The following is a 13,112-nucleotide window of genomic DNA, read 5'->3' on the forward strand; positions in this document are numbered from 1 at the left end:
AATAGACTGGGAATAATTAACCACAGGCTTTACAAAATAGAAGAAAGGTTAAATTCAATTTTGGCCTTCTTAGGACATTCCTCATAGTTCATAGTGTTTACATAAAATATTTGTGGTTGAGATTGGCCCAATAGGGTTGAAAGACTAGGTGAAAACAAGCATGCATTTTGTCTTGTATATAAATGTGAACAACAATGGTCATAGTAGTGGTCACATGTTTGTCTCAATGTTATTTCTCTCATAGGTGTCAACAAAGATTTTTTTTATATAAATTCTGTAAGGACAAACTACACATTTTGATAACATTCCAAAAATTCTGTTACGGATAGTGTGAATTTTCTAATTTTAGATACGAAAAGCCTTACACTGGGCTGTTTGGTAGGTAAAAATAGCCCTAAACAAGTTTTGTCCGAGCTGATAAGCACTGGAAGTGTTGCTAGAACATCGGAAATTTTTCTGAAGAATTTTCATACTGTGTAAAAGAGACTAAATTTTTCTGAAGAATTTTCATACTGTGTAAAAGAGACTAAATTTTTCTGAAGAATTTTCATACTGTGTAAAAGAGACTAAATTTTTCATAATCCATTAAACCGTAGTGGATAGATAACCTTTTTTTATTACACCTTTTTGTTGTTACAAGATTTGTAATCAGTATTTTATAAAATTGTGAAGTTAAACTTAACACTTGCCATTAAATACTGAATTGAGAATGATAATAGAAGCTATGTATTGTTTTCAGGATTTATAGGTATTGAACTTGTAAAATAATTTTTCTAGATTTAATTTTGGTTCTGGTTCCAAAATTTATATTTAATGTGGTCATTGATAATGGGGAAGATGGGTGGCCGGTGTTTTTTTTTTTTTTTATAGTGAATTTGCAAGAGAAACTTTGCAAAATCAATATTGTTAGATTTTAGATCTGATGTATTATCTTAGAACTAATATCTTGGCATGTTGAATGTGATATGCTTGGTTGAGGAAAGTAGCCCATCGGTTTCACCGAGCACTTGCTGAGGATGGGAAATGTTTGTGTGTGAAAGCTTGCATTTACTTTTGTGTCATTAGGTGCACATGCTGTACTTGAATGAGGATGGGACACTTCACGATTGCAATGACATTGAAAATGGGGACATCCAAGATTCGGACATTGTTCAAGATTACAAAAAACTGTCGCGTCGTGTTTCACTTCCCAACAGAAAATTGTCTGCTCAGAATATCTCCCACAAACCACGTCAGTTTCTTTATACAAAGTCCGATTCCAGCTCTTCTCTGTCCTCCTTATCGGACGATGAGGAACACGACTGGAGAGTAATAGCTACCACGTCCAGGGGCAGTAAGTGTTTTAAACACTTCTTGACTTTATAGTTCATGATAGTTAATTTGTCTAAGTGTCTGTTATTATAGTACCTAAGGAGAGCATCTGTGTACCTGCTTTAGTTATTAATTATAAGTTAACAGACAAGAGAGCATTCTGAGTGTAGCTGTTAATAATACTGGTGGTGATGGTAAGAATTTGATACAAGCAAATAGGAGTAATGTAGTATTGGAAATTCGTGTGAGAAATTCTCTTAATTTTGAGTGGCTGTTAGAGAACTAAAGATATAACTTAACCTTATTTCTATAAATGTAGTTTATTCTTAAAATTTAAGGTCGTGTCAAAAAGGTTTTTAGTAAAATATCAAACCTTGCACACAAGTAAAAACATTTATTGAAAAGAAAATGTATATTTATTAGGTTATAAACTGCTTTTAACCTTGTTTGTAATCTTTTCTGATATATCACCATTTTGAAAGATTGTAATAACCAAAAAAACAACTTTGTTTTTTTTAATTTTTGGACATGCTGTTATTTTGTCCATGTCATATGAAAGTAATTATGCTTAATAGGAAATTGTAGATTGTAAGTTGAGATGTTTCTTTGGGTTATTTTAAAATAAATTTTAATGGTTTTAATCATTTTGAGAGGTCTCTTACCTTAGCAGTAAGCTAATAGCACTGCAGATGAATGGGGAAAATAGTTCATGTCCTCATTTAGCAGATAAGTGTAGGAAGCTGGTGTTGTATGTATGATGTAAAACAAGTCTGTTTTACATTTGTCCATCCAGCTTAATTTTGTGGACAGGATGTATAAAGGTCAGATGGATTTTGACCGAGCTTGTACAACAAAGTTCTAGTCCTGATTAACTTTGAAGGCTTTGGGTTAAAGGTCAAACTTGAGATTCAGGGAGATGTGTTTCCCTGCTATCTGCACATATGGGACACACTGTTTTAACCCTTTTAGTATGATCATTACCTGTACGTTATACAATTTTCACATTTTATAAGTAACTTTATTTTCTGCTGGATATTTAAAAGTAAACCTGGCACAAAGTTGTCCTATAAAAGTCCAACTGAAAGAGCTTTGTGAAGGTGGTTAGTTTTTAAGTCATACTTAACTTTTAAAATAATAAATGAAATAAACCCTTAGCCACTAATCAGAAACATTCTTGGTAATACTTGTTTATTCACATGCATCTTGCTTTGTATTTAAAAGATGCAAAAAATATCTTTAGAAATATGTTGTTTGATATACAGCATTCTTAAGTACCTCTCTCTTCGATCACTTTTTGTACAATGTATTATAGAAGATCTTTGAGCTAGCTTTGTATATACACAATTTATTTTAAATAAAATAAAAGTTTCACCTTCCTATTTTTATGCAGACAATACGCTATTAGCTCTGGTTGTAGTGCATGGAAAGTTGAATATTTTGTCTGTCAATCAGAGGTTAAACACCCCATCTAGCAGCCCTGCAGTTTCAAGGCCAGAATCTGTTGAGAAAGCAAACGTATATTCTGTTATCCCTCCTATGTCTTCAGGACGCTGTGCTGTGGGTACAACTGAACTCCAGGGGAAACTTTTAGTGTGTGGTAAAGTGGTTTGTACAATCTCTCTCTTAAAGTATGATACAGTTCGTTGTTTGTTGCAACTACAATTTTGTTTTATCCGAGAAATCGAGTTTTTCTGTGGAACAGTTCAATTTCTCTGTTTCACACCTTTCATAAGCAACAGGACATTTTATTTTATTACTGAGAACTTGTAAGGTGAAGAAAGTTTGTTTTAATTTTTAGTTGAAGTATGAGATTTAGTCTGGTTAAGTGGGATTCAAGATTTAGCCCAGAGTGATGTTGAATACTTTACATCTAAAGTTTAACTCTTCAATAGTTCTGAAGAGTTCACAACTGTAACTGTAGAGAAAACTATAAAATAGTTCATATGGTTTAAAATTGTTTATTTTATGAACAAAATACTTCAAAGCTTTAAAAACAGTTTCATATAAGTATAGTAATCAAATATTGATTTGTTTTAAATGTGGCTTATGTTATAGGATTACCAGCTCAAGTATCTAAGACTTTTTTTTCTAATACGATATGCAGTGGTTTTGGAAATGCTATCTATTGTGATTTTGTCTTAGTGATTGACATTTAATACTAAAAACTATTGAAATGCAAAGTATGTAATAAAAATGTTAAGATTTTAACTAATTATTTATCAGTTAAAATTGAAATTTTTTGAAATGTATATTTCTAGTGTAATTTCTTGAATATTGAATTCCTTGTAATCTATTTTAATAGATATATACATAAATATTCAAAATAATATTTTGCATATAAATACATGTTAAGTTCTCGAGGCAATGCAGTTGTATTGAAGTAGTCAGCAGTGTCTTGTAGCATAATCTACTATTTCCAGTATAGTGTTCGAAAAACCTGCAAAACTGGGTCATGATTTTTATTGTACAAGTTTTCCTCGTAAAAATGTACCAATTTTGATCTGCATTTGACTCGCAGAAGGAAAACTTTAAGCTGATTGGAGTGAATAAAATTTTATCATGGAATATTGTGTGGTACTCTGACATTGGTGTTTGATTTTGTAATTACTCGTACTCGCTTATCATGCAGTTGTGGTTTTAAGCTTTATGAAGCTTGTAATGTCACCAATAGAAGCTCCAACTTACCTCGGGTAATAGTGATTTTATTTTTCTCTTGAAAGAAAAGCTTTTTCTAAATTTATTATTGTATTGAATGTATTATAAACATATTCATTTATAATATGATTTTAACTTGTTTCGAGGTTGCAATGGCTTTTCACGTGCTACTGTTTTACTTAAATTTTTGTATTTAAACTGTATATTTGATATTATTGAAAACTATTACTTGCATGAAAATTCTGAATAAGTACATCTGCATGTGTTACACTTAAGTTTATAAACATAATAGCCTTATTGACTGTTTTAAGCAATTGCTTCTTGTCACCAGGTGGCTACGATAGAGGGGAGTGCCTTCGAACTGTCGAGCTTTATGATCCTGCAACAAACAAATGGACCACGATGGAGTCTTTGAAGTCTCCACGCGGCCGATTTGACGTAGCAGTCGAAGATGATGAAGTGTATGCCATTGGTGGTTCAGATGGAACCAAAGAACTAAACTCGGTTGAAGTTTTTAGCTTGGTAACCTCTAGCTGGAAATGGTCTATACCAATGAGTGTTTGTAGATCAAATGTTGGTAAGTATTTTATTTTCAGTGACACCAAAGTCTGTTAGGTATTCAGCATTTGGCTTAACTTATCTCCCTGCACTTTATCAAAAGCATGATTGTGAACAACTTTGATTTTATTTCACTGTCCAAGGATGCATTTAATTTATTAATGTCTTCACCACAACATTGTTGTGTTCTCTCATGGTGTCTCACGTTCATTTCTAATTTCTGCCAAACATCTGACTTCAAATATCGTGCAAACAGAATCATTCTTTTGTAAAAACGATGATTCTGCGATGAGTGTAATTACAAAATTTATGAAAAAAACCGTAAAAATAAATTTTATTTTGTACTGATATTACATTTGAGTTGTTCAAGTCTAAACATAGTTTAAGTTTACATTTTCCAGACTTTGTGATTTGAAATTAAAACCCTGTTTCACATATATTGACCTCAGATTTTTAATTTTTATGTAATTATAATAATCAGTGATTTAAAAGAAAAGTGAGACAGTTATGTAGGATCATTGTATTTCTTTTATTTAATTTTTTTTTTTTTTTTACAAAATATTAACTGTTCATTTTTAGAATGAAGATGTTTTCTTTCACTTAATGTTTCAGGTGTGACCTATTAGGAGCCCTGACCTGGTAGCAGACTTGTCCTGGTCCTCTGTTCTCCCACAGTTTGTCTTAACTTTCTGCCAAGATTCCAGTAATAAACAGATGTTCTTCAGGCTGGCGAGTTCCTTCATCAACACAGAGAACTTTTCTTGTAGTTGTGGATGATCCGTATGTCCTGGTCCATATGTTGTTACTTTGCTATGAGCCAGTTAATTGCAGGTTTAGATAGATGAGCCTGTTGGTCACTTAATTATCCTGCCAGGTTCTTCAGAGTCGGGTTCTCACCAGGACACCGTTACTTTGTAGACATTCAGAACTGTCCTCTTTCAATGCAGCAAGAATTTTTTATTTTTTTTTATGCAATTACAGGATTGGCTATTTAACTCATGAATTTGTTCACGTATCCAAACAGGGATGTTTCCTGTACATTAGCCTCTACTTAGAACAGTTGTTGGACTTTTAAAAGTTTAGAAATGTGTGATAGAATAAGATATTTTACCATAGTTAAAAACTTGTTGTTTAGGCATTCGTGATCACATAGTGACTTTTGTTTTTAATACAGTAGCAAGTAAAGGACTTAAGTGCATTGATATGTTTCACATTTTCAAATTCTTGTTGTTCTTACTGTGATTTTGGTGACCTCCCTCCCAGAATACAAGTTTAACTGTTCTGATGTGCAGGCAGCATCAACACACAGAAGACCTAATGGTCAGCACGTGGCCAGTAATCCATAAATATCAATATATGTTTATATATGTAAGTCTGTTAAAGTTAATGTATATACAAGAAGGATTTATGGAAAACTAAGATGGATCACTTTAACTTTCTGATTGGAGCATTATGGTCAGCAGTAGCCCAGTCGTAATCTGTGGTCAGAAGGTTATTCAAATGAATTATTCTGGAAACTTCAAAATACTTTTTGTACATTCTGTACTTAAACATAAAAACCAAGGAAAGTTCTGTTCCTTACTCAACAAACTCCAAGGAGGAACAAAGCAGCAAACAGAATAAAATATTTTTGTTTTGCTTTATCCTTTTATTTTTTTCTTTTGTCACCAGGTGGTGAAATGTTTCTAACTTATGATCTCTCCTGCATTATGTAGGTGGACCATTGTTAGTTAAACTTGGTATTCTTATTAAAATGGGACAGTATTTCCATACGTGTACTTTCTTTACAGGTGTCTGTAGTTTGGATGAGAAAATATTTGTTGTGGGTGGGTGGAATGGACAAAGAGGATTGACTTGCTGTGAAGTCTTTGATCCCAAGTCTCGGACCTGGATGAATATTGCACCTCTGTCGGTTGGTATGTGGTGTGATTTTATGGTATGGTTCCCTTGTGCTTTCGAAGTACTTTATTTATTTCCTGATACAGACAACAAAATATAAGTAAATCAACCTTCAAAGATATGTTAATTGGTTAGCTTCATAAAATATGGAGATGCTGTAAATCACTAAGGAAGATTACTGAATTCTTTCTTATCTGAAATTAATTTGTGCAGTTCACTAACACTATTGTTAAGATAATTTGGTTCAGTAGTGTGTAGCCATGTTTTTATGCTAGGATTGGGAGAAATAAGTAAAATCTGAAGTTGGTCTAAATTTGTAATGAAATGGTCAGACCCTATTGTGACAGGTCACAGATCAAAGGTCATTTCTTCACCTTTTGTTGACCTGTATTCAAAATATGATTGAACTACAATTTTATGAATTTGTATCAAGTGTGGTATCAAATTATAGATGATAATTCTAATTTTAGTACTATACGTTAGTTAGTTTCTTAACTTAAAAGTGCATATTAAGAGGACATGCCTAAATATTGATTTGAGTTGTATGGCGTGTTGAATGGAGTATTGGTTAAAATTGTTTGTGATGTTTAAATACAAAAATACGTCTATAGTTTCAGGTGGATTACAGACTCAAATGCCTAATATTGACGGGCTAGAATATAAAATAAAACCTTGTATCTTTTGTTATCCTGAGTTATAACTTGTGTATTGAATCAAACACAGTGGGGCCCAATCAACTCTCCATTTCTGCAAATGATCTTATATACAGTTCAATGTATGATAGGAATAATGAATGGACAGCTTAGAATGTATCCTTGGTTGTTTTCTCAGGCATTTTAACCTATGAAAATGCTACCACATTCTTTCCAACTAATTTTGAAGAAGTAGAATATCTTTAGCCTGCTTGAAATTTTGTATTTTTTAGGTCTAAATACTGCTTAGTTGCTAAGCTTTAAATTAGTGACTGTAGTATCGAGATAGTAATTTGATTTTTTATGGTTAATCACTTGTATACATAGGGCCTAAACAAACTTTCATATTCTCCATGTGAGAAATTTTTGAAAGGCTTAGCAACCAAGTTAAGGTTGTAGCTAGAAGAAATGAGATATTTGTTTGCTTTTCCGTATTTACTGTTCTGAGTTTTAAGAAGGATAAGCTTTAACTTATTTTGAAATTGTAATAACTTATATGCATATATAATGTGTGATAATTGAAATGTGACTGTATACTATGAAATTCTAGTCCATTAAAACACAGCCAAGACTGAAAGTCAGTTTTATGCCATTGGATACTGTAACATGGGTGCATGTGCACTGCATCATTACTAGTTTGTTGTCTGCCAGGCATGACTGGAAGGTCAACACAACAAAAACAAATATATAATAGTTTGTTATAACTTAAAAAACGAGTAAAACAAAGGTACACAAATTAAAGTCTAGGGTACAAGGTATAATATGGGATTATAAAATGTAACCTAGGATTTAGAGGTGACTGTGGAAGTAGGACTTGCATTTTGGTGGGGATACACTGTCTATCAGTAGTAACCTCTATTTGCCAGTCTTGCATAAGAAGTGAGATCAAACTGTGACTTCACTTGGACCAGTAATGAAACAGATTAGATATTTTCACAAGCAAATTTTCAGTAAAAGTATTTCATTAAAACATCTGGTTTTTGTTTACAAAATAACTTGTGATCTGTACTTAGTTTACCAACTTTTGTTAAAGATACACATGCTGCATTTAAGTTTATAGCATAGATACTTAACATTTGTAAGTGTATATATATAAACTAGTACTAAACCTGTTGCAAAAGGGTAAATCAAATGATATGCAAGTGATTGTAAAAGTTAATGAAATGAACCAAAACATGCATAACCTCAAAAGTAATGATCAACATGTGTGAATGTTTTCACCACCCCTCCCATCCTGGCTATGCCTCTGACTTAGTTATGAAAAACTTGCATACTTATGTAAAATATTTTGATTTAATTTATTATATCTCCTGAGAAATAGCTTTGGGAATTTATAATTTATGTAGTTGAAAGTGTTGAAATATAAACTTGATAGTTTTAACTTCCATAACATTTGTGTCCAGGAGATCTGTCTGTAATGTTAACTGCATATTTGACTGATATTGTGTGGAAGAAAAATTTAAGATGAGAAATACAAGTAAAATGGTTGTCATTATTGTTAAACACTGAGGATTTTGTTTTTCATAGAATTTGGTGAAATTATTTATGGAAGAATGTACAAGCATATTTCAAAATATATCATTAAAAGAAAGGTATATTCTTGATTTAATAAAGTTCACTCTCACTGGTGTGAAAAACTTGAATTTGTTTGTGCGAAGCATCACACAGGTTGAAGTTTCACTCACGTGACTAAAGAAATAACTTAGGATAGTTTAATATTTAAAGTTTCAGGCTTATCAGTTCTTTAAATGTAGATCAGTGTTACTGGTCTGTTACAGGCCGTTATCAAGCTGGAGTTGGAGCTATGAACGGTGAACTTTATGCTTTAGGAGGCTGTGATTCCTGGAACTGCATCAGTTCTGTGGAGAAATATGATCCGAGTTTAAATGCATGGACTTTGGTTTCTCCAATGCACATGGCTCGTCGAGGATGTGGTGTATCAGTCTTCAATGGTATGTTAATTCTGTACACAATGAAATTAATATTTCATATGATATACTGCTGTTTACAAAGCCATGTGTTTTGTACTGTTTAACATTAAAAGAAGAAACATTTTTTTTATGGCAGGTAAATTGTATGCTGTAGGAGGACACAATGGTGTTCATTCTCTCGCAAGCACGGAAATCTATGACCCCCAGACCAACACCTGGAGTCCTGGTCCTAACTTAACTTGCTGTAGAGCCAATGTTGGTGTTTGTGTGGTTGGAAATCGACTGTATGCTGTTGGAGGTTTTAATGGAAAGACATTCCTCAACACCATTGAATTTTTAGATGCTCAGACAAATGAATTTACGACCTTCGTTTCAAGAGAAGCTATTATTTCGTCGGATGAGCAGAATGGCTTGTCGTTCTGAAATGTTGATTTCTTTTGAGAGAGAGAGAGAGAAAGTGAAAATTATAATGACAAATGCATTTTTGGGCTGCCCTTTTATCTCTTATTCAGTGAACAAAACTGAGAAGTGTCTGAAGTTGTAGCACTGACACTTGAATATACACCAATCCAACATTAGCAATACTAAAAGAAAGTTCACACAAATTTTTTATTAAAGTGCAAAAACATAGGCTTTATAAATGCATATAGAGGTTTTAGTTTGGTTTGTGTTGTATTCTTTGATTGGATGGAACATGTGATCTTAGTGCCATAAAATTATTCTCATTTGAATAGAGCTACAACTAATACGAAGAAAAATTTGGGGTCTGATTGTAAAGTGTTACATTACAAGGTTTAAATAAAGAAAAGCCAATGTTAGGATATAGTCAAGAGAGATTGGTAATAAGTACGACATACCAACGTTACAAGTACTGTTTTTAATTACTTTCAGTTGCTTCTTGAAGTTTTATAGCTGGTACAAAAGTATATCAAACACAACTGCACTTGTTTGTAGTGCTTGTTATATTGAACAGGTTAAAAATAACTTCTAATTTGTTAGTTTTCTAAGTGTGTGTGTGCATGTACAAAATGTTTGTTTTTCAGTTGCTAAATATTTCTTTACTTGTTCAAATAATTTCAGTATCCAATCCCAGTGAATGTGATAGCAAATATACAAGAAAATTTGAAATGGACAGAAATACTGAACAAAATTTAAAATTATTTTTGTTTCGTTTTTGTTGACACCAGAACTTTCTCATTCTTGAAGTAACATTTTGATACTAATTTCTGTCTTAAACTTTTGTTACATGAATATTTCTTTTAGCAGTTTTATATATTTAAATGTAATTCTTCTGTGTATAAGGTCCGTTTATGTCGCAACATCCAATTATCAGTGAAATGGGAAAACATTTAAAAACAAGTTAAACTGAACATTTTTTAATGTACCCTGACATGTTTAACGTCCCTGGTATTATGTTTTTTGATTATTTTGCATGCTCAGTCAGTATGTAAATGTGATGTATCTCCTGGACAGCTTGTTGCACAAGTTAACTGAATGTTTTTCTTGTGCAATAAATTGTTCATAATTTTAACTCTATTTTAAAGAAATTTTCACTTTCCAAAAAGGTTTTTCGTTTAAGTGGTATCCATAAAAATTAAAATCCAAGAATGTTTTTTATTTCATCATCCAGAATTCTGGTTTGTGCATAATTGTTAAATTAACATCACTGTCAACCTACGTGAAGTTTCAATTGACCAATAAAAATTCTGGTTAATTGGTCAAGTTTGCAAAGGAGTTTATAGTGTGTGCACACATCATTGGTTAACCCTCCCTTCCAAAGAGCTGTAATTGTTTTGAGTAATTTTATTTTGTAGCATGGTGAGTTCTTGTAACAAGTCTGATTTTTATGTTGGTGAAATGCATAAGTATGGGTAACTTTTGTTTTAAATACAGGAAGTTATTGGACTTCCCTAACTGTAACATTAATGTGTAATTGTATGAAGTACAAAAAGGGTTTATTTTTTCCTATAATTTTGAAGGATTTAAAGTAAATCTTTTAAGTCATGAAACCCTTTTTTTTTATATCGATTCCATAAAAGGAATGGTAAATGTATTTGCATATAAGTAACCCTTTTCTTAAGTTCTTATTATGTGCAGAATATTTTTGAAAATATTTAGAATATCTTAAAACTAGTATTTCTGCACGTTTAAGAAAAAAAAGTATCAATTGTTGTTGATGTATGTAAGTGTGGACTTCTCACTGGTCTTTATATGTAACCAAGATAAACTTGTCACACCTGAGTTGATGACAGCAGTTTCAATTTGCATAATAAACAAAAAGAACTGTTGGCATTGGAACGTTAAATGTTCATCCTAATTGTAGATATGATGTGTACTGTAATTCTCTATTACCATCCCAACAAGTGAGGAAAGTTACCTTATGTGGCAGCTTTTCTAATTTAACTTGAATTTTCATCATAGATCTGTAATGATACTGGGCAGTAGTTGCATATATAATCTTTCTATATTCTTGCTTCTGCCCAAGATACTTGTTGTAGAAGTGGTTCTTTTGCTATCTTATCAGTTTTATTTTTGCCACAAACATCAAGTTTTTTTTTGTAGTATCCTAAGAAAAACTTCAATATTTTATTTGCTATTAACTGATTTCTTATCAGGAAGTGGATTCACCTGTTTAGCCTTTTTTGGAAATGTTTTCTGACTGTTGTATAATTATGAATTGTGTAATTTTGTGTATCCAGCAGTAATATCTACGTGTTAAAATTTCACGAAATTTAAAAATCTTTCATTAAGTTTTTCTATTTATCAAACACTTAAGTGCAATAAATACTTTCAGAGGTGTTGGGTTTGGCTCGCACTGAATTTCATTAGTGTGACCTACAGAGCATAACTGGTTAGTGCTATCATACCAAAATGATTTTTCCCAGCTTTGTAGTAGGGTACCAGAAATCTCCTTTAAAGTGAATGTACATATATATATATATATAGAATAATTCCTCTCGAAATGTAACTCGCATTCTTTGTTATTTGCAGTTTTCTGCCACTTAGAATACTTTGATTTTGAGAATTTAAAAAAAACATACTGTTTGGGATTTTTCTGAAAGTGGAAAAGTAAACCCTCTGGGGTTTATTGGTGGGATTTTGAGTTGGATAAATGCTGTAGGTAACTTTTAGTAAAACCTCTGGGGTTTATTGGTGGGATTTTGAGTTGGATAAATGCTGTAGGTAACTTTTAGTAGTAAAGTTGGATAAATGCTGTAGGTAACTCTGGGGTTTATTGGTGGGATTTTGAGTTGGATAAATGCTGTAGGTAACTTTTCATTTAAAACTGCACTAATTTCATCTCTTAACTTTAGTACTAATCTTATTTCAGTGCATTCACATAACTCTAGCAACATGCAGTGCACTGTTAGAAGATTCGAAACCTGTAAGTTTATACAAGGGTGAAACAGTAGCACTTGGATTTAGCATGAGAAAGTTGAGGGTACACCTGAAGTTTTTCTTCTAGCCTCTAGAATTTGCTTTAAGCCCCAAGCACAAAGTTCTATTTTAAAAGAAGGGGGGGGGGACCTTTAGTGAATGGATGTGCATTCCAAATAATGGGCTGTTCTTAGTAAAACTACCAAAAAATTATTGGTACATAGAATTGTCAAGTGAGACTTGCAAATGTTATAACAAACTGTTCATTACAGTAGTATTTTTTTGCAGGTTTTATTTATTCATTCAGTGTTTTTTATAAAACTTTTATCAGATTCTAGTTACAAACTTAACTCATCAAATATTCTTCTGCCATATTCTGTGTTTATTTTAAGGGACAGTGCTTTATTTTTCTACTTGCAAACTTTCGTGTCTTAGCACTGAGTAGATGAATCATAAAATGGAAATGCAAACTTGAGGTCTGAGAATTTTTATATTAATGCTGTGTGACATGGTGTTTGATAGTAGGCATGTATGTACATACCCGTGACAGTAAAGTGATTTTTGCGAATCTTATTGAGGTGGTATTTGTTTTTATTTATGGTAAAATATCTTCCTATCAACCCCTACATTCAGATTAACATTCTGAACTACAGTTTAAACATTACCAGAATCTTAAACTGGTTTGTGC

General features: G+C 32.2%; 1 protein-coding gene across 3 annotated transcripts in view; it reads left to right on the top strand.

The window, feature by feature from the left end:
• Positions 1-12,997, top strand: part of LOC143228833 (influenza virus NS1A-binding protein homolog) — a 50,090-nt gene extending 37,093 nt beyond the window's left edge. For 2 of the 3 annotated variants that reach the window (XM_076460213.1, XM_076460215.1), the window contains exons 6-11: positions 1,066-1,333; positions 2,702-2,908; positions 4,298-4,543; positions 6,315-6,440; positions 8,894-9,067; positions 9,183-12,997. In XM_076460213.1, the coding sequence (XP_076316328.1) occupies positions 1,066-1,333; positions 2,702-2,908; positions 4,298-4,543; positions 6,315-6,440; positions 8,894-9,067; positions 9,183-9,469 (1,308 nt within the window). In that variant the 3' untranslated portion in view covers positions 9,470-12,997. The remainder of the gene's footprint in view (positions 1-1,065; positions 1,334-2,701; positions 2,909-4,297; positions 4,544-6,314; positions 6,441-8,893; positions 9,068-9,182) is intronic. The other variant, XR_013015468.1, reaches the window with a different exon arrangement.
• The last annotated feature ends 115 nt before the right edge of the window (positions 12,998-13,112 follow it).

The sequence above is a fragment of the Tachypleus tridentatus genome, chromosome 10, assembly GCF_004210375.1.
Source record: "Tachypleus tridentatus isolate NWPU-2018 chromosome 10, ASM421037v1, whole genome shotgun sequence".
Lineage (NCBI taxonomy): Eukaryota > Metazoa > Arthropoda > Merostomata > Xiphosura > Limulidae > Tachypleus > Tachypleus tridentatus.